Genomic DNA, 23,908 nt, shown 5'->3' on the forward strand with positions numbered 1-23,908 from the left:
ACTCCATGTGTGTCCCTCCCAAAGCTGCGCACTCCAAGAGGACGACCTTCCCTGATAGAGGAGGACCGTTCTTCAGTCAAGGGTATACGAGTAGCTGCACTCCCCTGCTAGAACCTCCAAACAAGCTCTCAAGGTCCATTTGTAGGAGAACGTAGGGTAGTCAAGGTTCTAAGACTCCAGACTAACAGAAGACCATGGGGGAGGGGAAGGGGGAAAAAAAAAGTTACAGAGAGGAAGGGAGGCAAACCATAGGAGACTCTTAAATACTGAGAACAAACTAAGGGTTGATGGGGCGTGGGGGACAGGGGAAAGTGCGTGATGGGCACTGAGGAGGGCATCTGTTGGGATGAGCACTGGGTGTTGTATGGAAACCAATTTGACAATGAATTATATTTAATAAAAAAATAAAAATAAAAAATAAACCACTCAATCCAAGTGCACTAGATTACTATCACTATGCTGTTTTAGGCTCAAGACACTTATTATTTTCTTCCAGGCGCTTTACGTGCAGTTATGTCCACGGCTATCTGGTATTAAGCATGATTCAGCTATCCAAAGAAGATCAGTACTCATCCTTTATCAGCAATTATCCCTTCCAACATCTGTTAAAAGAATAAGACCTAATGCTGGGGTGGGAAGGAAATGGGGGGATGTTGGTTAAAGAGCACAAACCTTCAGTTATAACTTCAGGGGACCTAACAGACAGCATGGTCACCATAGTTAATGATCTGTATTGCGTACCTGAAAGTTGCTATGAGAGTAGGTCTTAAATGTTCTCACCTTAACAACAACCAAACTGGGAATTACGTGAAGTGAATGAAGCATGTTAACCAACTTTACTATGGTAAACATTTCACAATATATACGTGTATCAAATCATCACAGTATACATCTTGAACTTACACAATGTTGTAATAGCAATTAAATCTCAATAAAGCTCGGGGGAAAAGACCTGATCATGTTGAAACCAACCTTTATTAAAGAGAAAACACATATAAACAAATACCTTGACTGTATTAAGGAATTTCTTTTCTTTAAACATCTCCCTGCACTTTTTTTTAAATTTGTTTGTTTGTTTTGTTTATTTGACAGAGAACAGAGAAGGCAGAGAGAGGGGGGAAAGAGAGAATCCCAAGCAGGCTCTGTGATATCAGCGCAGAGCTCGATGCAGGGCCTGAACTCACGAACCATGAGATTATGACATGAGCCAAAACCTAGTCTGACACTTAACTGACTGAGCCACCCAGGCGCCTCTCTCCCTGCTAATTATTAATTAACCTAGCAACCACAGCGAATGTAACCTAGTTCTCTAATTAAGCTATTAGAACACTTCTACCTATCTGTGGGTTGCTAAGTTAGACCACGTACTCATGCTCTAGGAGGACAGATGATGTGACTTCTTGTGCAACACTTCTGTCCTGAGTGTATCACAGCACCAGCCCTTGACACCCTGGCTCAAAACTGGTTCTCAACTCTGGCTGCACATTAACAATTGCCTGGGAGCTTTTTAAAAATTTTTTAATGTTTATTTATTTTTGAGACAGAGCACAAGCAGGGAGGGGCAGAGAAGGAGGGAGACACAGAATCTGAAGCAGGCTCCAGGCTCTGAGCTGTCAGCACAGAGCCTGATGCAGGGCTCAAACTCATGAACCATGAGATCATGACCTGAGTCGAGATCAGACACTAAACTGACTGAGCCACCCAGGTGCCCCTATTTTTTAATTAAGTACTGATGTATGGTCCCCATTCTAAAAAAAAATTTTTTTTTTAACGTTTATTTATTTTTGAGACAGAGACAGACAGAGCATGAACGGGGGAGGGTCAGAGAGAGAGGGAGACACAGAATCTGAAACAGGCTCCGGGCTCTGAGTTGTCAGCACAGAGCCCGACGCAGGGCTCAAACTCATGGACTGTGAGATCATGACCTGAGCCGAAGTCGGATGCTTAACCGACTGAGCCACCCAGGCGTCCCTGGTCCCCATTCTAACACACTGACTCCAACTCTGAGATGAGGCCTGGATAGTAATTTTTTTCTAACGGAGCAGCCAGCATTGAGGTTTGTGTCATGAATGAATGAATGAGCTTTTAAATAATATTCCAGTTAAAGAAAAAGTTCTGTTGATTAAAAAGTTTGGAAGCCACTTAAAAAATAAGTGAAATGCTTTATGAACAAAACAATTCGGTGCATTGCTGTTGATATGAAAAAATTACAAAACTTTCAACGCCTAATAGCATGAGATTTAATAAGGTGTGGCACAAATACCATACAGCAATTTAAAATTATGCTGATGGGTATGTGAAATGGAAATGTGTTTGTGACTTAGTAAAAACAAGTTATAAAACTACACATATCATGCCTATATACTTAACAAAAATGAGATCACAGCCATACCGATACACGCACATAAAATATGGAACACAAGAAAATTTTAACAGTGCTCATTACTGAGCAAAAGAATTATGGAATAACTTTTGTTTCTTCTCATCTTTACTTTCTAATGTTTTCACATATTACACACACACCAAAAAATACATATTTACAATGTGATCTACAGTTAAAAAGGCATACAGACGACTCTTACTTGTATCTAACGCCATTTGTCTTTCACTGCTACAGTTTTCCTTTGGCTAGCACTTTAACTTCCTGCATAACACCATCCATGCAGAGAAAGCAATGACTTGTGATGGTTAATTTTACATGTCAACTTGGCTAGGCTATGCTGTCTAGCCATTTGATCAAACACTAGTCTAGATGTTGCTGGAAAGTATTTTGTAGATGTGATCATGCTTTAAAATCAACTGACTTTAAAAACAAAAGATTATTTCGTGGGGAGCTCTCATGCAAAGAGTTATGGCCTTAAGAGTTTATGGCGTTAAGAGCAAACACTGAGGTTTCCCAGAGAAGGAATTCTTCCTCCAGACTGTAACACAGAACCTGCCCGAGTTTCCAGACTACATGCCTGTCCTTACAGATTTGGGACTCAAGACTGCAACATCAACTCTTGTATTTCCAACTTGCCAGCCTGTCCCCCGAGCCTAATGTCTACAGAGAACCCTGACTGATACCTGACTAAAATTCATAAATAATCAAAACCAAAACACTCCCTCATCTCCACCTACCCCCTCAGTTATCTCTGATTCCACTACAGGACTAAGTAGAAGGGGTAAAGGCAACTCCACAGCCTACTTTCAATTACATTTCATGTGGCATAAAGCTGAGATACTAGTGCTGTCTTACCATAGGTTTTTAGAGTGCAATTTTCTTCCCTCTGAAGGTCCTCCAGCCAAACTGCAAGCACAGTGGAATCTGCATTCCAGAACAGGCCGTTTACCTAGTAGGGAAAAAAGACATGTCACTGGCCTTTAACTATGTACATATTTCATAATCTTTACGAGAGCTAAATTCCCTGCTCTCACAAACCAAACACTTGAGCTGATCCCTAGCAATAAATTATAAACCTACAGAATCAGTATGAACATACAAAATCAGTATGAACCTACAGAACCTACAAACCTATGTAATAGATCATTATATGCAAGGGACTTTAAAAAAAATGCACTGTGGTTAAAAATTTAAGAGACTTAACAACCAAAAAGAGAGAGAGAGAGAGAGAGAGAGAGAGACTTAACAACCAAATGCAAGTCAACAGTCTTAGACAATCAGGGAAATTTGAATATGGACTAAGTATTAGGTACTACTAAGGAATTATTACTAATTTTGTAAGGTGTGATCATGGATTTCTGGCTATACAAAGAAAAGTATTTTCTTACCTGTTAGAAATGGATATTAAAAATACAATTTCTAAAATTAAAACCCCAGGAAACAAAAATGTGTGAGTGAGTGCGTGCATGCGTGTGTGTGTGTGTGTATGTGTGTGTGTGTGTGTGTGTGTAGGCTAGAAAGGGGTCATTGGATGAAAACAGCTCTGCAAAATGCTAGTATCTGTTGAAAGTAAGGACATGGAAGTTCATTAAAGTCCTCTCTCAACCTTTAGCTTAAATTCTTAATTTAAATGTAACATAATTGTATTTATTTTTTTAACATTTATTTATTTTTGACAAAGAGACAGCATGAGCAGGTGACGGGCAGAGAGAGAGGGAGACAGAATATGAAGCAGACTCCAGGTTCTGAGCTGTCAGCACAGAGCCTGATTGGGGGGGAGGGAGGTGCTCCAACTCACGAATCACAAGATCATGACCTGAGCTGAAGTCAGACGCTTAACTGAGCCACCCAGGTGCCCCATAAATGTAACATAATTTTAAATCATTTTTATGTTTACATAATTAAAGATCACCATTCAGTGTTTTTGCTTCAGTAAAAATCCTAATGGTACACAAGTGGCTTAAGGTTTAAATGTTATCAATGAAAAGTATCTATCATTGGAAGCATTATGTTTTTGTCCAAATAAACAATACTAATTAGGATTTCTATTTCTATCTATGTTGTAACTAGAGTAAGAAAGACTGCCATTTCTTTGCAACACATCCTTCAAAACAAAAAATTCAGTTATAAGAAGCCACTATTTTTATTACTATCTACTCTGGAGCTTCTGTTTTATATGCCCACATCAGACAGAAACCTCTACAGCTGAGGAAAGTCCCCTAAATTTGATGGTGAAACAACTCAGGCACTTACCTTAACCTCATCTTTGAGGAAAGGAAGTGTAAAATGTCCATGAAGAAGGCCGTTTTTCTCAAAAAACACAATATCCTGCTGACTGGGTTTCTCTTGTGTGGATGCAATCAAACTACCTGAGGGCCTTAACGCAAACACTGAGTGTTAGAATGTCCAAAAGTGCAGCCAACTGCTAAGAACAAGATGAAAGTCAGATAAATGATTTTTCCAACAAAAAACCTCTACCCAAGGAAGGTTTAAAGCCCACGTGACTCTTGGCAAGCAGTTCACATTAGTGACGTACTCCACCTGCCCAGGGGATAGAGTGCCTCTTCGTGATTTGCTCAAAGGCTCCATCTGTCCCCCAAGACTACAGATTTAGACTGCACCAGTGTGACTTTTTAAAAAACCAATACATTATTTAAACTATTCTATTCTAAATATTACATCCCATAAAAACATAATGTATTTCTCCTTCTATCTATGACTTCAGCAACTATGCCATGCTCAGACAGGTATTTAAGACTTCCCAGCCTACTTAAAACATCCCAGTCACCTCATCCTGTTCGTATTTGTCTCTATAGCTTTAACTTCAATACCTTTCTCTCTTTGCTCTGTCATCCAATTGTCACTCAAATACAGGTGGGAAAAAGATGTCTGAAACTCAGAGACCTAGGGGATTGGCATATAACAGATGCTACTGAGACAGAGGAGACACTTCTGTCTTTGACCAGGGCAGTTGCGGACACTAAGCAAGAGGTTTACTGGGCCCAGATCCAGCCTGCATGTTCCTCAGCAAACAGAACCCTCTAGCCTAAGAGCTTGCGGCTTGTGCTGAGAAAAAAGCCCTTTTCCTAATTTTCACCAAAGCTCTACTGCCCCTGAGAGCTTTGCAGACTGTGACTTCCCTTCTAAGCACCACTTTCTGTTATACACAAGGATTTCATACAGAAGCTCCCTATAAGCTGTAAAATGTGTATATCTTGGAATGACATCTGTGAAGAAGCTGTCAATCTACTATTCAAACTGAATTCAGATTCAGACTTCAGAAAAACTACAAAGAGAGAGATATGGGCCTACAGCCAAATGAGTAGAAGTTAATATCCTTTTGTGTTATATAAACACCTGTACCCAACAGGTATCACCACCCCTACCCCAGTTCCAAAATATTCGCTGAGGAAGAAGTTACAAGGTTTCTTCTCCCACTCACTTCCAAGCCAGAGCTGGTCCCAGTCCTGCCACAGGCTCACTGGTGGACTGTAAAGCAAACTCTCGGTTCCACACCCTCACTTTCCGGGCTCCTGCGTGGCAGGTAGAGTTAAAATAAAGAAATAGACACACTTAAAATGTTGTCAAGTCAGAACTGTTCCAACATCTTATTAATAAAAACTGCCATGGTTTTACGAAGCTAATTAGATTAATCTTGTTAAGAATTTGTACCCACAAGTAGGAGGCTGGAGCAGATGACCTCAAAGAATTCTTTTAGTTCTTAGCTCTAAATTCACTTAAAATCTAAAGCAGCACCTCGTATGTATAATTTTAAAAAGCCTAAGAAGAAAACCTTCTTGAACTTAATAATAAAATAAAAAATATTTTCTTTAACTGCAATTTATTTCCATACCTGTCTCTGGGCAAACAACACTCACAGCAAAAAACTGGCCGTCACCACGCCAGGTCACTTGTGGTCTATGGTCATCCCAGGGCAAAGCCAACTCGTACTAAAGAGAGGAAGAAACACAAATGTTACTGGGGGACTTAAATGGCCCCAAATCAAACAAGCCCCAGACTATTTAAAAAAAAAAAATTTTTTTTTTACCATTTATTTATTTTTGAGACAGAGAGAGACACAGCATGAACGGGGGAGGGGCAGAGAGAGAGGGAGACACAGAATCGGAAGCAGGCTCCAGGCTCTGAGCCATCAGCCCAGAGCCTGACGCTGGGCTCGAACTCGCGGACCATGAGACGGTGACCGGAGCTGAAGTCGGACGCTTAACCGACTGAGCCACCCAGGCGCCCCAGCCCCAGACTATTAAAGTTAAATCATTTACATGACATTTAAGCTATCTAGAAAACCATCTTCATAGAATCCTCAGGTACTCTTCTAGAAGGCTTCTCAGACCCAGAAATCATCAAGAAACCAAGAAACCAAAACAAAATCCATCTTCACACATAAAAAAAGTGGCCTCCAAGCCCAGCAACAGAGGAAAAGAGCTGCAGATCTGATATTAAACATAATGAGCTGAGGAATCTACTGGGTAACTACGGTAAGGAAATAGATGTTCTGTTTATCTAAATGTAAAGGGGTAGAGTTCTGGTTATCTGATTACTGTATAAGCTTTACAACAGTGCAGAGACAAGTTAAAAAGATGAGAGAAAGGTAGGAAGAGAAAAATCAGAGGCAATAAAGCCAGCAGCAAGGATGCAAACACGGAAGAGTTCTGTGTTCCGCAGTACAGGAGCAAGAAAGGGCTCTAGCACCACTTATATCCCAGTCCTGAAGGTCTTGAAGTCTTGAAGACAGAGGCCAAATTTGCAGGCTGGGGGACAAAAGATCACCTGAGCATTCATTATCACACTCCCGTGACAGGGGGCAGCGGAACGGCACGAGCACCACACTCCACACAGCGGGGAATACGCAAGGCAGCCTAACAAGACATATTCTCAATTGGCAAAGAACACAAACCCTTCCCCTAGTGAAAGGCTGAGATGAAATAGAAGTCACACGGATTGTAGCCAGCAATCAGTAAAGATGGAAAATGTAAATGACAAGCGGTGCATTATTGATCCGCCTGTCCCACGGAGCTCATGGAAACGTCTACATGGATGCAAGTAATATGCTTTTCTATTTGCTCAGCCCAAATCTTGGGATCATTCTTTCTTCTCATTCTACATTTAATCCATTATCAATAACTCTGATAGTTCTACCTTCAAAATGTATTCAGAAAAAAGGAAAAAAATGTATTCAGAGAAAAGGAAAACAGAGTTTCATCCAAAGGGAAAAATCAGAAAAAGTACCTAATTTATGTATGTATGAAAAATATAAAAACATACATAAGAATGATCTACAGTGAATGCAGGATAGCAGCTCTTTCTGGGGAGGAAAGGGAGAGTATCTGGGAGGGATACACAAAATACTTCATTTCTATCTGTGATGATATATTTTTTAAACTGAACATTAGTTATAATTATTCTTACACTGAAAAAACAATACAAAGCAACTTGGCAATAACAAAGGAAAAGGGGTCTTTCGAGAATGACTCATTCCGAGGGCTCTAAAGTTTCAGTTTTACTAAAGCAGAAGAGCTCTATCCATTATCAGCCTCTAACAGGACACCTAAGAGCTCCCGGTAGTTGGCAAAACTTGTATTTGTTCCAGTCAAGGTTGTTCCCATCAGACCAATCTTACCATTTGCACCTGAAAGGCCGCTTGCCGACCTTCTGATCCATGGAACTGCGTCTCCTTCCTGCCCCATCCCACAGTGATAAACTTGCCTAGAGAGCAATTGATAGAGAACATGCAAGACAATCAATAAGCTACATGAAATGAAATAAAAACAGTTCCACTGCTATTCTTCATTAAGTAGGTCACTGGCAATTACTTGGGTCCTCTGAGACCTCTCAATAAACTGACTAGCACTCAATATTTGAAAACCAATGTTCCATATCATACACAGCAGTGATTTTTGAAGAATCTGAAATGGTCTTATTTTGGAAAGCACTTCACTGTCATCTTATATATTCTAAATTCCCTCAAGGACAGTCAACAATTCCCACTTCACAAGTAAGAATGAAACATGAAGAATTTACGAGATACATCCACGGATAAGAACATTAAACTCAACACAAGAGCTAGGAATAAAATTCTGATTATAATTATTTGGTCAACTAAATGTATCCAACCTTCCTGTCAGTGGTGGTGGGGACTGTAGATTACGGAATTCACTCCTCACATAGATAGAAAATGAGACCCTCTAAATTCGGCAGAAGCCAAAATTAGAACACAGGCTGTCCACCTTCCAGCCTAAGGTTCTCTCTAAATCACAATGTTTCTCTTGCATAAAGCGTGCAGTCAGGTGCTGAAATAATGCAACCCTCTGTTCCAGTAGGCAGGATCAGGCATCCCAGGTACTACTGACATGTCTCTGAAAGTATCAGGCAGATCCAGGACCCAATACTTCCCTCCTGCCATTGATTCTGGCGAAGCAGAGCTGTTCGTAATTTTTTTTTTAAATACGAAATTTATTGTCAAATTGGTTTCCACACAACACCCAGTGCTCATCCCAACAGGTGCCCTCCTCAATACCCATCACCCACCCTCCTGTCCCTCCCACCCCCCATCAACCCTGTTTGTTCTCAGTTTTTAAGAGTCTCTTATGGTTTGGCTCCCTCCCTCTCTAACCTCTTTTTTTTCCTTCCCCTCCCCCTCGTAATTTCTATATATTACAGGTCAGCATGACCATTTCCTGTGTGCTCTGCATGGGTACATGGGAGTACTACAATAGCACACCTTGCATCTGTCTATGAACAGCAATGCTTACCCTGGTGCACACCCCTGTGCTTCTATCTGAAAGTTTCCAGAGATGTAAAGGACCAATGAATGAAGCAAGAGAACTTTTCCAATGGGATCAGACAATAAGTGATGGGGTGAGAGCAGGGATCAGTAAACTACAGCCTGTATCTACATTTACAAATAAATTTTTATTGAAACACAGCCATGCCCATTCTTTTATGTATTGTCTGTAGCTGCTTTCACGCTAAAACAGCAGAGGTAACTACAAGAGAGGCCATGTGGCCGCAAAGCTGAAAATAACTGCTATCCCGCCCTTCACAGAACAAGTTTGTCAACCCCTGGGTTACAGGGAAAATATCTATTCACCACAATCACAGAGTGATGAGACAAATATATGTCTAAGACCTACGACCCTGACTTGGACCCCCTCTCCCTCGACTTACACTCTATTATTAAGTTTCTTCTGAAAAAGTCAGTGGGATTAGCCAGGCCCAGTGCACTTTGTCATCCAAAGGTGTGCTGGTTACTCCCTCTGTGGCTGTCCTCAAAAAGGATGCCCAGGAGTCCCACCCTAGATCCTAGACTCTTCTAGCACCACACCTGCTCCTGAGTAAGTTTACCTCCTCCCAAGACTGTAAAGATTCCCTACATGCCACTGACTCCCAATCCACATCTCTGACCTCTCCTGAGCTTCAACCCCTTATATTTGCCTACTCCACATGGTGATCCCACATGGCCCTTAAATAAATCCAGAACGGAACTCACCATCTACCGCTTACAAGTCAGCACTTCCCTACCTTCCCTCTCAGTTACTGGCATCTTTATTCCCATCACCTGAGCTTCTGACTGGAGCCCCACTAAACTCTTTCCTCCTCACCTTACATACCCAAACCCGTTTATTTCACATTCTAACTACTATTTCCAATTGGCGAAGACAGGAGGGGAATCATGTATACGTATTCCAAAAACATTTCTCAGATAATTCTAAAAACGTATCCCCATCCTCCCTGAAAATCAAATTTTTCCTGAATTCATTCCACCTTTCGGCCCCACATTCACCTTCCTTATCTCTTACCCGTTTCTTTTACTACCCCTATCTGATCACCCTGTCTCCAGTCTCTTCCCTCTCTACCAATCAACCAATAAATCCGGCATCATCAAAACCTGTCCAAATTTAATCAAAATCTATCCTGTTTATTTCAATTTACACTCATGTCCTGCCAGCAGCAATACAACAGTACTCACAGCTGCCTGAGTAAGCCATGTCGTGTCTATGAAGCATCCATGCCTGGGAATGGATGAATTTCCTTGCTTACACCACATCCCTACCCTCAACTGTCACCTACCCCACACCAATTTAGCCAAGACTCAGCTCAAGCCAGCCTTCTCAAGTCCTCCCTCTCCATTGCTCCCTTCCCCTCACGATACCCTAATACCTACACATGTTATTATGGGACTCCTTAAAGGAAACTCTGAATTATCCACACCACCAAACACACTGCTGTGTTCACAGTACCTACTCAAAAATCATCTCTGAATAAATTATTTTTGAATAAATAAATGAGTAGCAACTTTCTAAATGACTTCTCAGAGTTGGGAGAACAAGAAGGCATGAGGTCAGTAATCAGTAAAAGTTAAAATCCCTTCTCCCCCATCCCTTTCCTCAACCGGGCCATCTACCTGGTGCCTTTGTGATGGCCAGAGCTTCCTATACTCAATAAACATCTCCTCTCTTCTCCCCTTTCAATACTCCCACACATCAGCTACATCTTAGGAAGAAAACAATCTGATGGTTCCCATGAAAATGGAGATTCGGGTCCAATCAGTAGGAACAAAGAAATCGGCCTTCTATCCCACCTCTCTTGTTTTTGCCCCAAAACTGTACCACAGAAATGCTCGCTTTATTTTTGCTAGCACAGTTCCTTTCATTGAAGCCCCAGCCTAAGCCTGCCCTGAGGTTTGGGTAACAACTATGCAGGTGACATTAAGCAGATTTCTATTCCCCAGGTTACTGGCAACCTGAACTCTCAGAGCCGCAAACACCGGAGGAATGCCTTGTATGGTCTGGAAAGGGCTAAAGGACCTGGGCTACCAGACACTGATGCATGAAGCTTCACCTTTCATAGTTCTTTGGGTTTCTGAAAATGATCAAACCTGAGAGGAACTACAGGTCACAAAATGTTTCAAAAGAAAGCTATACTCACTTTCACCAAAATCATCCTGGTGGATCTTCTGTTCCATGATGGGCTCAAAGTCTTTTGTCATCATAATTAGGGTCTGTTGACCTTGGGTGGGCGCAAACAAGAATGATTTTGTTTTCACATAACAAATGTGCTATTTCATAAGTATCTACAGCACTGGAAGCTACAGTGCTGGAGTGGAGGAGTTTAGAGTGAGAACAGGAAAGACACAATTCGCTCAAAATATTTTGACTCTCATTTGAAGGAAAAAAACAACAAAACAGCTCTGCCTGCCTAGGTAAGTTACCTGGTGCTTATTCTCAACTGTTTAGGAAAGCTAACATGAAAGTCCACCAGCCCTCCTCCACTAACTTCACACTTCACCAAGGTTATCTCTTCAAATACATACCTCATCAGGGGTGCCAATTTACAGAAGCTCATCTGGAATGAACAGACTCAAAGGGGAAAAAAAGTAGTTTTCAAGAGCTTATGAAGAGGTCCTGAAAGAGCTAGAAGAGCAGTCTTTAGAATCTGTTTAATAACAATTCTTGCTCTTGGAATAGATTAAATATTGCTGACAATTTTACTGTGGACCTCAGAGCTTTTCCAAGTTTTAGGACTGTTTCTCATTTCCAAAAATTGAAACAGTTATAAGAAATAATTTTTTAAAACAATATACTAAGAGGTGAAATTTAAGTCAAAAAGAACAAATTCCCTCTAGATTACAACGATGCTATCACTGTTCAAAGAAATTTTCTGAATAAGTACCCCAAAACTTAAGCCTTTAAGGTATTATGAGTCCTGTTTTATAAAAGTCAGAGCGAGAGACCAGGGACAAGCTTACCTGTAGCAAGAAGCACCAGTTCTTGGTCAGGACTCCAACTCATGATGGAGATGCCACTGGCCACACTCCCCACACATTCCAGCTGCCATCAGTAGACAAAAGTGAGCTTTAGAAATACAGCTAACATATAGCTACAGTACAGCTACAGCCAGGCCAACAACTTTTTGTCAAGAAATACATAATGCAAAGACTCTCATTTGCAAAATGCTTAAGTATTATGGCTCCTGATTTTTTCAACTTCTACACAAAACACGTGGCTTGAGGCTGCTGGAGATTTCCTCCTCACTGGACCCTTCCACTTACCTGGCATGTGCTGAGATTGCAGAGTATGACATCTCCGGAGGCTGTGGCCACACACACAGACTCCTGATCCAGCAAGTCCTGAATGCCAACAATGCAGCCACTTCCGTCCTCTGGAAGAAAGCCTTCCGCCACTAAAGAAATTTCATTTTTCACCTTTCACCAAAACAAACACATTAGCAAGTTAGGCAATAGACTTTCAAGACCAATTCATAACATTTCCAAAAATAAATGAATTTTTGAAGCTTCTTTTCTAATATAAAAGTTTTCAAAAATTTTTTTTCTAGATTAAAATCCAAACCTTCATTTGAGAACCAAAAAAATAGTTCGCAGGGATGCCTGGCTGGCTCAGTCAGTGGAACACGTGACTCTTAAATCTCGGGGTTGCAGATTCAACCCCCATGCTGGGGATAGAGACTGCTTAAAAATAAAACGAAAAAAAAAAAAAAAAGGTAGTTTATGGGACTTTTTGCCAAGCAAATACTAAACAAAAGCAAGAAGCCTGGTCTCAAAAAATGCCCAATAAAATATAAAGCTAGTAACTATGGTTTTCTAAAATTTCTATAGTATAGAGAAAAAGAACTAAGAATGTAATTACCTAAAATATGTAAGTAGCAAAATATACTTAAAGGAAGATATCAGAATCAACTCAAAGAGCTTTTAAATTCGCAATTTTCATTTGCATTCCCAGTTGTGATCCACTGTTATAAACAGTATTTACATGATAGAAGGGGTAAAAAGTAGAGCACCCACACAAAATATAACGTCAGAGTTTTGCCAACTTACATTTGAAACACAAGTAGAGTTAAAGGCAGGTTACTATTCAAGTAATATCTAATATGACATCAATATAAGGCAATGGGAATATTCATTTAGGAGGATACAAATTCAGTAAGATTTAAAATAAGGATTATGGGGGAAGTAAGTTTGGAAAAAGTAACTTACTTCTCTTGTGACAGGGTCTATTTCTATCAGTCCATGGTCTGAGCCAATGAGCACTGTCCTCTGTTCAGCTCGGAGAGAGAAGCACTGAGGTTTCCCTGGAGCCTGAATATCCCTGAACTCCAGGGTCCGAAGTAACTTTAGATTTCTCATGATGAAGCAATTCCTGAAAGTACAAATATCTCTTGATGAAGAATTATTACTCTGAGAGAAAGGAACTGCTTAATAGTGACAAATGACACTCAAATTAAGCAAAATGATATAGGGGCAGGGACATGGTAGTTAGAATAACCAAGAAAAAAAGAAAAAGACCTAATCCGAACCCACAGAGGGTTGTGGTCGCAACCTCACCAACTCATTTTGTTTACCTATGGTCTACAAACGGAGGTTCTGAAATCTACTTTATGTTTTTAACCTTTGGGAGAGGCAAGATCCTCAACTTTAAAATTTTTCTTCAAAAAGATTTAACATCAGTTATTCCTCAGGAAAGTTGAAAAGATCAAAATAAATAAGAAAACATCTTATTTTTGCATATTTGAGTATCTTTATAACCTGACTGATTTATAAAATCAGGGGTGTCTGGGTGGCTCAGTTTGTTGAGCATCCAATCATAATCTCAAAGCTCATAGATTAAGCCCCATGTCAGGTTCTGTGATGACAGCGTGGAAGTTGCTTGGGATTCTCTCCCTCTCTCCCTGCCTCTCCTCCCGTTGCACACTCTCTCTCTGTCTCAAAATAAATAAACATTTAAAAAATAATAAAATAAAATCATATAAAAATCCAAAAACATATCCTATCAGTTGAAGAAAATCTAGAATAAAATGGCTTTAATATTACCAAGTTAATTTCTTTGTAAACTAGTTTTCCATGTTCGTTTAAAACATAAATACTGATATTTTTTAATAAAAGTATATACTGTTCTCAGAGAGGAAAAAAAGACACTATGATATTACGGCACTCACAATGACCAATAAATACTGAGGAGCTTGGTGACTTGATGTAACTACTTCACATAATTTGGCTTTCCTGGCCTGGTTTTTATCAGTGCAATAGAAAAGGTGAAAAAAGAATGATAAATAGGAAACCTACTTTGGTCTGGCAAAATCAGACCTGCTTAAATATATAATATTAGCTAAGAGAAAAAAACAAATGAATTTTAACATACTGGATATTTATATTCAGATACCTTTAAAGTTTATACAGTTTATAACTGGAAGTCTCTAATTTATGTTAGGGGTGGCAACGTACAGACCACAATGGCCTTATTATCACCTTAATTTTATTATCACCTTAATCCAAGATGAATTCTCTCATCTTGCATTTTATACATATGACAATGCAAGAACAAAGACGAGTTCATCTTCATACTACTACAGCACATAATGGTAAGCGTAATATGAAAGTACAACATGTAATGTGGGTTAAGAGGAAGGCAAGACCATACATCACATGGTGGGAGTGAGGAAGAAAATCAAGGCTAACAATGGTTTTGTAAGCTTTGGTGACATTTATATTCAAGAGCTTCTGGGGGCGCCTGGGTGGCGCAGTCAGTTAAGCGTCCGACTTCAGCCAGGTCACGATCTCACGGTCCGTGAGTTTGAGCCCCGCGTCAGGCTCTGGGCTGATGACTCAGAGCCTGGAGCCTGTTTCCGAGTCTGTGTCTCCCTCTCTCTCTGCCCCTCCCCCGTTCATGCTCTGTCTCTCTTTGTCCCAAAAATAAATAAACGTTGAAAAAAAAAAAATTTAAGAGCTTCTGGAAATTATTTGAACTGATATTACATCATGTAGGTTTTTAATTTAGATCTAATTCTAGATAGAAAGCTTGGTTTTTCAAGAAATTTAAAAATTACATATCTTTATCTTTAAACATCATACAGATGACCACTGACACAGATCTGAAAGGATGGCTAGATGTGAGATGAGAGAATGCCTGGCTACAGAGGAGTAAGTGAGTGATAGAGAAGGAAGAAAAGAGAACAGATGGGCAAAGGGGTCCAATGTAGAGTCTCCAGTGTGTCTTTGATGCTAGTTTATCTAATAATCATGCTGTTACTGTCGCTATTATCAGATCATCAAATGTCTTCCTATGCCTCCTGTGAACTTGGACTCTATTAACCAAAAACCTGTATATCCCTGGGGTCGAGAGACCCCAGGATAAGAATATGGAGGATCGAGACGGAAAGAGCTGAAGACTTTTTCCTGTTCTCTTGCTACACCAGTCACCGTCGTCCCAGCAATGGGCCTCCATTCTTGAGGGGCCCTTGGTCCCAGTCCCTGGCACTCCCAGCACCAACCTCATCAGCCCCACTCCAAACGACACTAGCACTAACCCGGCAGTCTCTCTCCAGACACTGAAATCCAGAACACAGGACTCTTCTGAATTTCAGAGTCATCAACACCTGAAGTCAGAGTCCAGTTTTACGATGCCTCTCCTCCAAGATTAGGTCATGATAACTCCATCTTCCCTTGTTTTGAACCTAAGCCCTAAGTGTTACAGCTACTTTCATCAGTTCACATTTTATGTTACCTCACTGCTTTCTTTTGCTTCTTATTCCTCAAATAGCTACTTAACCAATTCTTCATGCTAAATTCAGTTGAAATATTGTGTGGTTTCTACTTTCCTGATTGGACCCTGCGTGACAAACATAGCAAACAACTGGAGTTCTCAAGTCGCAGAGCTTCCAAAATCACCGACAAAGGTGAGCTATTAATTTACCTTGCACCAACCCAACCCTTCTAAGCTCAAAAAACTTCTTTAACTTTTCACACCCATCATCCTCTATGAAATTTCTGGCAACTCCTCCAGTCTTTCGCCTCTTGGCTAATTATCATGCCCATGACTACAAGTACCAGGCAGCTCACTAATGTGCTGACTAGATCTAAATGTCTAGCCCTGACCGTCCCCAAAGTGAACAACGAACCCACGTTTTCAACCTTCTGCTATTATCACCAGGATGTGTCACAAGCACATCAAACACAACCTGGAAATCGAAGTACTGCTATTATCCTATTCAAGTGAGTTCCTCCTCCTTGAGGACATGGCATTTCTGTTCTCTCTGTCCCCCAAGATGAAAACAGTCTTTCCCTCATTTTTGCTCATATTTCATATTAAACTATTCACTGGTTAGCTCTGTTGCTGTCAATACAGTTTCAATTCTTTGCACAATGTCTAATTAATCCCATGACCCGGTTTGTGGCCTACACAAACACCTACTAAGCTCTTGGTAAGTGCTAGGATCTGAAGACAAGAGAAGACTCTGTCACTGCCTACAAAGAGATCACAGTTTAAAGAGAGAGAGGACCACATAATATACCACATTAGGTCGAGAAGCACAGGGGGCACCTCCACGAAAAAAGATGCCAGAAGCAGCGCGCAACACAAATCCAATTCACTAACAGTCGCACATTAACTGATTCGCTTTATTTGGTGCGTTAATTGTTCAGCGGTATTGTCCCCTCCTGCAAGGAATCCGGAGGCTGGTCAATGTGCCGACCGGGGAGCAACACGTCTTCCCCAGCATGCCGCTTGCCGCAGACCCCGGATGGCGCTGATGGCAAGTCTCCAAAAAGAGAATTTAAAGGCAAAGGTTATCACGCCATACTCCACTCCCGGGTTTCCTGCAGCAGGGAGAGTTTGCACGCTCGGGGGTCCTCTTCATCAGGACATCCCTTGAGGACACGCCAGGTTCCGTGCCCGCCCATGCCCCGGAGTGAGTCGTTCGAATGCTCACCTGCGCCGCGCTGCGAGGATCCGCAAATAGCGGTGCTCTGCCCTCGCCTCCTCAGCCACGCGCAGCCTGCCCTTCCGGAGCCCGCCCAGGGCTGCACACACGCCCCTCTCGGTCCGCGGCTCTCCAGCTTTCGGGACGCGAATTGGGCCCCCGGGCCGCTGGACCCGCGGGAGGAGTGGCTGGAGAGGGGTCGAAGGGACAACCCGTAAGACTGCGAAGAGCGTGCGAAGGAGACGGGACACACCAACAGCGGCGCGGGAGTGACGTCACGAGGAGGCGGAGGCGTGGCCGGCCTTCTCCGTAGCCCCGGCAAGGTAGGGTGGCGAGCTGTGCCTCCCCTCCGCCTCTGTCCCTCTGCCCTCCCGCCCACGCTACTATATTCGGTCCCCCATTTGACGTCTGACTTCGAAGCACCGTACTGAGAACCTTCGGTGGCGGAATCTGCCGGGCCAGGAGAGCAGCACGCGTGCGCACGCCGTGGCTCGCGCGCCGGAAGTACGTCCTCGCTTCGGGCGTACAAAGAGGAAGTGCTCGGGTCCCGGAAGGCGGGGGGTAGTGGCGACCGTGGTCGCCATGGCTACCGAGCCCGGGGCAGAGGGACCCGCAGTGCCTTCGCTCGTGGATCGTTACTTCACTCGTTGGTACAAAGCCGGTAAGAGGGGAATGATGTAGGTCTCTGTTCGGCCGCATTGGCCTGATGTTGTAGGGACGGTGGTGACAGATCATAAGCCACGGGCGCGCGCCCCGGTGCTTCCTCGCCACGTCTGGATGAACTGGAACTCTCTGTTCCCTTCTAGACGGAAGGAATGGCAATTGCAGACTCAGGGGCCTGAAATACAGCCGGGCGCACTCTGGGGCTGGCGATGTAGTGCGAGTTCAAGGGTGGGTCGCTTGCGATAAGATACTAGTCTAAGGTGAGGTCCCCACCAAGGAAGGGAGGGGCTGGATTGCATTCGCCATGAGGGCCTGAAAAGCTTCGAGGGGCTCAATCCTATAGCAGTGACCATACACACAATGATTTAAATGAGGTCGAAAACTATAATAGAGGCAGGGATGGAGAGAAGAGGTGGGTTCGAATAGAGGCATTTGGAAAGCAGAATCTAACAGTTTTACTAAAAGTTGCCAGTACCATACACGTGTCAGTTGGAAGTCGGTATCGTGTTGTACTGCTTTGTGTACGCAGTACATATCAGTGGTGGGAGCATCGTTGAGGACTCTTCTCTAGGCCCTACTTGCTCCCTTTCATTCAGGGATAATAGGTGTACTCATTTTTAAATATTGTGGTATATAATTTTGTAGCCAAACTGAGGTGTTTCCCAGAATCTGAGACTTTCAGAGCTAACATCAAGACTGTCTTGGGTAAATCAGAAAGAGTTGGTCACTCTAAAATTGACTAACAAAACATATACTACTGTATTATATAAAGAATGCATTGCTAATGGCACTTTTTCTAATAGAAATAATGAGTGTACTCATTTTAAATATCCATCTATCTATATATAAATGTTTATTTTTGAGTGAGTGAGAGAGAATGAGTGGGGGAGGGCCAGAGAGGGAGGGAGACACAATCCGAAGCAGGCTCCAGGCTCTGAGCTGTCAGCACAGAGGACATGTAGGGCTCAAACCCACAGACCGTGATATCATGAGTTGAGCCAAAGTCTGATGCTTAACCAACTAAGTCACTCAGGCATCCCTGAGAGTACTCATTTTCAAGTGAGGATGGAGCAAAATGGAGCAAAGAGTTAGCAAACACTTTAATATTTTTTTTTCAATATATGAAATTTACTGTCAAATTGGTTTCCATCACAATCACTTTAATATTGAATGAATGATTCTTTCTGGGCCAGGGCCCTTTAAGTACTTTACAGGAAGCCTTTATGTATATCTTTTTGGGTAATAAAGGGATACCAAGGATCAGTATGTGTTCAATCTTCAGAATTACCTGTACAAACCAAAGAAAGTACCACACAGTGGGAGTAAATGCCGACCCACCAATCAACAGAGTCATTCATTCTTCTAGATGTCAAAGGCAAACCCTGTGAGGACCACTGTATACTACAGCACTCCAACCGGTAAGCAAACTGGGAATTTTAAATTATAAAAAAAAGTTTCTGGTATTGTAGCCTGGTATGGTCTTGAACAATGGTCATTAAATGATTATCTAACACTATGTTGAAATGGTATTTATTATAAGAGTTGGGCTGACAAGAATGAGCCTTTCAGTGTCTACTCCAAACAAACTTGATTAACCAAACATCCAAATGGAGGACCCTCATGGAGAGGGCATGCCTTCCTTCTCATCAACCTCAGTGCTACCTAATGACTTCTAATGCTCTTCTTTTTTCTGGGAAGGAAATTCAGTCTCACTTATCCCCCCCCCCCCTTTTTTTTAACTTTTCTAAATATTTATTTATTTTTGAGACAGAGGGAGACAGAACGTGAGTGGGAGAGGGGCAGAGAGAGAGAGGGAGACACAGAATCTAAAACAGGCTCCAAGCTCTGAGCTGTCAGCACAGAGCCCAATGCGGGGCTCGAACCCACGAACCATGAGATCATGACCTGAGCCGAAGTCGGAGGTTTAACCGACTGAGCCAGCCAGGCGCCCCCTCACTTCTCCTCTTTTATTATTGCCTTCCCGTCTTAGTTAAGTTCCAGCAGTAGCCAGAGGAAAATGGGGGAAAACAATAGCGTGAGTAGGAGTACTGTGTCGTATGAGGAAGAATTCTTCCAAACAATAACACAGCACCACATTTTTGCTCCTTACAGAATATGTGTCATCACATTGGCAGAATCTCATCCAGTTCTTCAAAGTGGAAAAACAATCAAAAGCATTTCCTATCAAATCAGCACCAACTGTAGTAGACTTCAGAACAAGGTCTCTGGGAAATTTAAGCGGGTACGTTCCTGTAATTGTCCACTTAAATCTTCAATGTCATAGTAGTGACAGATCCAGTCAGTCTTAGAATCCAGGGATATGTGCTCAGCATACTTCCCTGACAGTTTGATGTGCTAATTTTAAGAATACCTTAACCTTAAAGAAATTCTTAGACCAAAAAATGAGGTATTTCAGGAGGAAAAGGATTTGTCCTATTTTCGGTTTTGTGCCACCATTCCTGTCACTCCCAGGGTGGAGGATGGAGAAGGTGGACCTTTGAAAGGACAAGTTTAATACCAATATAACAAGATATTTTTGTCTCTTCTAGTTTTATGAAGCCAGCATCTTGAGTTGTCTAAAACTTAGGTGACCAACTCTTCTTTAACATGTATTTTCAAATATAAATTTAAAAATATCCTGAGATAGTGGGGGGAAAAGTCTGAAAAAAAAAATAACAGTATTTGCTCCTCACCATTTTCCATTCTTTCATCTTTGCCAATTTGATACAGATCCAGTCACCTTAGCACCTTGTAGCACCACACCGTGCTCAGTTGTAATGTTCTCTCCACCCTCTACAACTCTAGGCAGGGTGGACACATTTTATTAAAAGAGAGCATCACACCAAGGACAATTCAGTAACATACTGAAGTATCCTGACATAGCTACAGGATAGGAAAGTTTCAGTGGATGATTTAGCTCCTTCATTTTCTGACTTGATACTAAGAGTTTCTGCTGATTACCCTCATCGTTCTAGGAGACCCTGTCTATACTCCCCTTTGTAGGCCTGAAACTCCCTAATAACATACCTTACAAGTATTAATTTTTCCTTGCTCACGAAGCACATGGACTTAGAAAAGCACGAACCTTTCTTAAAAAATAAAGTCTGCAAATTACAAGTATAACAGCTAGTGCTTGTGAGGTTCCTATGATAAATCTTTGTCCAAAATAGTAACACTATTGTTACTGTTGAAGAATAGAGAAGTACCTAAATGTGGAACCCACTACAGATAAGATGTGATTGAATCTCAGCACTGCCAATCATTGATTCTCCCAAGGGAGGTGATACAAAAGGGGTCAAAACATTTCTGCTCTTTTAATACAGACCCAGTGATGGACACACCCTCAGGGACAAATCCTCAGCCCTCCTCGGGAAAAGTGAGGAGCCACACTGACTAGTATTTTGAAATGAAATACCCACGTGTGGAGGACTAAAGCCAGTTGTGGTAGCGTCTGTGTGCTATCTAATGTTTTGAGTGGTAGAGAGGTCATGGAGAATAGCATCTTGACCTCAAATACCCATGTTCACTGTAGGAAAAATTTCTGGGAAAATGAGCAACATGTGAGACATGCATGCAGGGGTTCCCCATGAGCTTCCTTGTAGATATTTGTCAGAACCTCCCCCAGACACACCCATATAGTGGAGTACATGAAACAGCAGCCATGCCTTAACCTTCCAACAGATGAATGTCAAAACACAGTATTCTGGGTTATAGGATAATGGGAAAACTATTCTTATTTGCTATTTAAAACTTTTTTATTTTTCTAAACTTTCCTCAAAGTGAATTCTTTTTAATTAGAAAAATATAACTGCTTCAAGTAGTGTTAGTAATTAACCCTAATAAAGAAGTTCCTTTATCTAGTAAGTTCTAATGTAAAAAATAAGTTAGGTCTTAATGAAAGTAACTTTGTATAATATTACTGTCATACTCTGTCATGTTGAATTTTACATTATTGCTTATTGATGGATTTTCTTACACTTTTGAAATCTTTACGTGGCCATGTGTAACTTTCTCATTTACAGTTGATAAAATACATTCTTTTTTTTTTTAAGTTTTTTTTTTTCTTTTTTTCTTTTGTTAATTTACATCCAAGTTAGTTAGCATATAGTGCAACAATGATTTCAGGGGTAGATTCCTTAATGCCCCTTACCCATTTAGCCCATCCCCCCCTTCCACAAACCCTCCAGTAACCCTCTGTTTGTTCTCCATATTTAAGAGTCTCTTATGTTTTGTCCATTCTGTGTTTTTATATTATTTTTGTTTCCCTTCCCTTATGTTCATTTGTTTTGTATCTTAAATTCCTCATTCTAGTCATACGATATTTGTCTTTCTCTAATTTCGCTTAGCATAATATCCTCTAGTTCCATCCAAGTAGTTGCAAATGGCAAGATTCCATTCTTTTTGATTGCCGAGTAATACTCCATTGTGTGTGTATATATATATATATATATATATATATATATACATCTTCTTTATCCATTCATCCAGCGATGGACATTTGGGCTCTTTCCATATTTTGGCTAATGTTGATAGTCATGTGTCCCTTCGAAACAACATGTGTTGATACCGCATGTGTCTCTTCGAAACAGCACACCTGTATCCCCTGGATAAATGCCTAGCAGTGCAATTGCTGGGTCGTAGGGTAGTTCTATTTTTAGTTTTGTGAGGAACCTCCATACTGTTAAAGTTGATAAAATATATTCTTAATCTTTAAAGTACGCTTTACCTCAGGTGTCTTAGTCTGCTCTTTCCCCTAGAGCCTACGATTATAGCTGCCCTATAGTAGGCACTTACATAAATGTTTGAATAAGTGAATATTTTTTCTGTACTAAAGTCATTTTTATTTAAAACACTAGCTCCAGGAATATATTCTAACACTGAGGGCTGCCTCTCAAAGGAAAGTGAACACGTACACTACTTAATAACTTCTTCCCTTTTATTATCAGGGGGCACAGTTTCTAACAGAGCTTGCACCTCTGTGTAAGATTTACTGCTCAGATGGAGAAGAATACACCATATCTAGGTGAGTTACTTTTTAACCACAATTTAGAAGAAACAAGGGAGGTAATATTTTTCTGCAAAACAGTTTTTTTTTTTAAATAGCTGTGTCAGAGGACGGTTGATGGAAGTGAATGAAAACATTCTCCATAAGCCATCTATTCTACAAGAGAAGGTAAAGTGGGGAGAAAAAAGTATGATCCCATCCACATACTTTTTACCTGATTTTACACATCTGACAGTACTAAATCTTCTATTTCCTTTCTAGCCATCCACTGAAGGCTACATTGCAGTTGTGCTGCCCAAATTTGAAGAAAGTAAGAGCATAACAGATGGGTTACTGACACAAAAACAGTATGAAGAAGTCGTGGTGAGGCGCATCACTGCCACGACAGCCACATCATGAGGACCGCAAAGGAGTAACACACAGCGTGGCATGCACACACTTCCCTGGCCTGAGCGATCAGAGCTCTCAAGACCCAGCACGTGTGAAGCATGCTTCACACCCAGCCATCCCCAGACACGTCTCATCTTAAAACTTAACCTACTTTCCTGTCTTTGTCTTGCATAACAAGCCTTAGTTCCTGTTTGGTCCTCTGTCCTGACCATGTACTCACTCAATTCTCCTTTTGCTTTTACGTAACAATCGTCAAGCAAGGGATGTTTTTTTGGTTTTCTTTTTATTGGATTAAAAACAAACAAACAAAAGCACTTTGAGGAAAATTTGGACAAGACACCTATGTTTTAAGTAGCAAAGTAAAAATAATTTACCTGTCATCCTGTAACCCGTTGGTAAATACTACATTTTGACACACTTCTGTTTGAAATGTTATGGCATGATCATTGTTTTTGCCTCAATTTTCCCTCAGTTTGAAGTTAAACAATTGGGCCGTTTTACTGAATCTTTGTCTGAGGGACGCTACCAAAAATGCTAGTGCCGCCCCTTCAGCCCCAGCTCTTCTCCCTCTAGGTTGTAGGGGAGAGGCAGGGTGTAGACTATACCCCCTGTGCCCCTTACACCTCTGGGGTGGCCTTCCTCTCTGCAACCAAATCGAATGGAACACTGTGGCTTTCCTAAACGACGGAATCAGGAAGAGGCTCTCCTAGCGGGGAAGTGCGCTGATACAGTGTTGT

The 23,908-nt window shown here is 41.4% G+C and overlaps 2 protein-coding genes across 6 annotated transcripts in view; one reads left to right on the forward strand and one right to left on the reverse strand.

Annotated features, from left to right (window-relative positions):
- ELP1 (elongator acetyltransferase complex subunit 1) overlaps window positions 1-17,365 on the reverse strand; it is a 58,782-nt gene extending 41,417 nt beyond the window's left edge. For all 3 annotated transcript variants that reach the window (XR_006709831.1, XM_045467716.1, XM_045467715.1), the window contains exons 1-10: window positions 17,123-17,365; window positions 13,395-13,557; window positions 12,453-12,605; window positions 12,150-12,231; window positions 11,330-11,410; window positions 8,022-8,107; window positions 6,237-6,333; window positions 5,826-5,916; window positions 4,637-4,760; window positions 3,239-3,332 (exon numbers count right to left, since the gene is read on the reverse strand). Coding sequence is in view for 2 of the 3 variants with exons in the window: in XM_045467716.1 (XP_045323672.1) it covers window positions 3,239-3,332; window positions 4,637-4,760; window positions 5,826-5,916; window positions 6,237-6,333; window positions 8,022-8,107; window positions 11,330-11,410; window positions 12,150-12,231; window positions 12,453-12,605; window positions 13,395-13,544 (958 nt within the window). In the remaining variant the exon portion in view is untranslated. The remainder of the gene's footprint in view (window positions 1-3,238; window positions 3,333-4,636; window positions 4,761-5,825; window positions 5,917-6,236; window positions 6,334-8,021; window positions 8,108-11,329; window positions 11,411-12,149; window positions 12,232-12,452; window positions 12,606-13,394; window positions 13,558-17,122) is intronic.
- Window positions 17,366-17,517: 152 nt separating this feature from the next.
- On the forward strand, window positions 17,518-23,655 carry ABITRAM (actin binding transcription modulator). 3 transcript variants are annotated; one of them, XM_045467721.1, is made up of 6 exons: window positions 17,518-17,774; window positions 19,143-19,194; window positions 19,889-20,018; window positions 22,723-22,799; window positions 22,880-22,949; window positions 23,043-23,655. In XM_045467721.1, the coding sequence occupies exons 1-6, from the start codon at window positions 17,696-17,698 to the stop codon at window positions 23,178-23,180; spliced, it is 546 nt and encodes a 181-aa protein (XP_045323677.1). In that variant the 5' UTR covers window positions 17,518-17,695; the 3' UTR covers window positions 23,181-23,655. The 3 variants fall into 3 exon arrangements, with proteins under 3 accessions (XP_045323677.1, XP_045323678.1, XP_045323679.1); XM_045467722.1 differs by having other exon boundaries at window positions 17,660-17,774; window positions 19,059-19,194; XM_045467723.1 differs by lacking the exon at window positions 17,518-17,774 and adding an exon at window positions 18,021-18,036 and having other exon boundaries at window positions 19,059-19,194.
- The last annotated feature ends 253 nt before the right edge of the window (window positions 23,656-23,908 follow it).

This window comes from Leopardus geoffroyi, chromosome D4 (assembly GCF_018350155.1).
Source record: "Leopardus geoffroyi isolate Oge1 chromosome D4, O.geoffroyi_Oge1_pat1.0, whole genome shotgun sequence".
Taxonomy (NCBI): Eukaryota; Metazoa; Chordata; class Mammalia; order Carnivora; family Felidae; genus Leopardus; species Leopardus geoffroyi.

Bases quoted from the DNA above. Each gene is read 5' to 3' on its own strand.
- ABITRAM (XM_045467721.1), top strand. From the start codon at position 17,696: ATGGCTACCGAGCCCGGGGCAGAGGGACCCGCAGTGCCTTCGCTCGTG. The intron at 17,775-19,142 runs GTAAGAGGGGAA...TCATTCTTCTAG, and splicing joins CACTCGTTGGTACAAAGCCG to ATGTCAAAGGCAAACCCTGT. The intron at 22,950-23,042 runs GTAAAGTGGGGA...TTTCCTTTCTAG, and splicing joins CATCTATTCTACAAGAGAAG to CCATCCACTGAAGGCTACAT.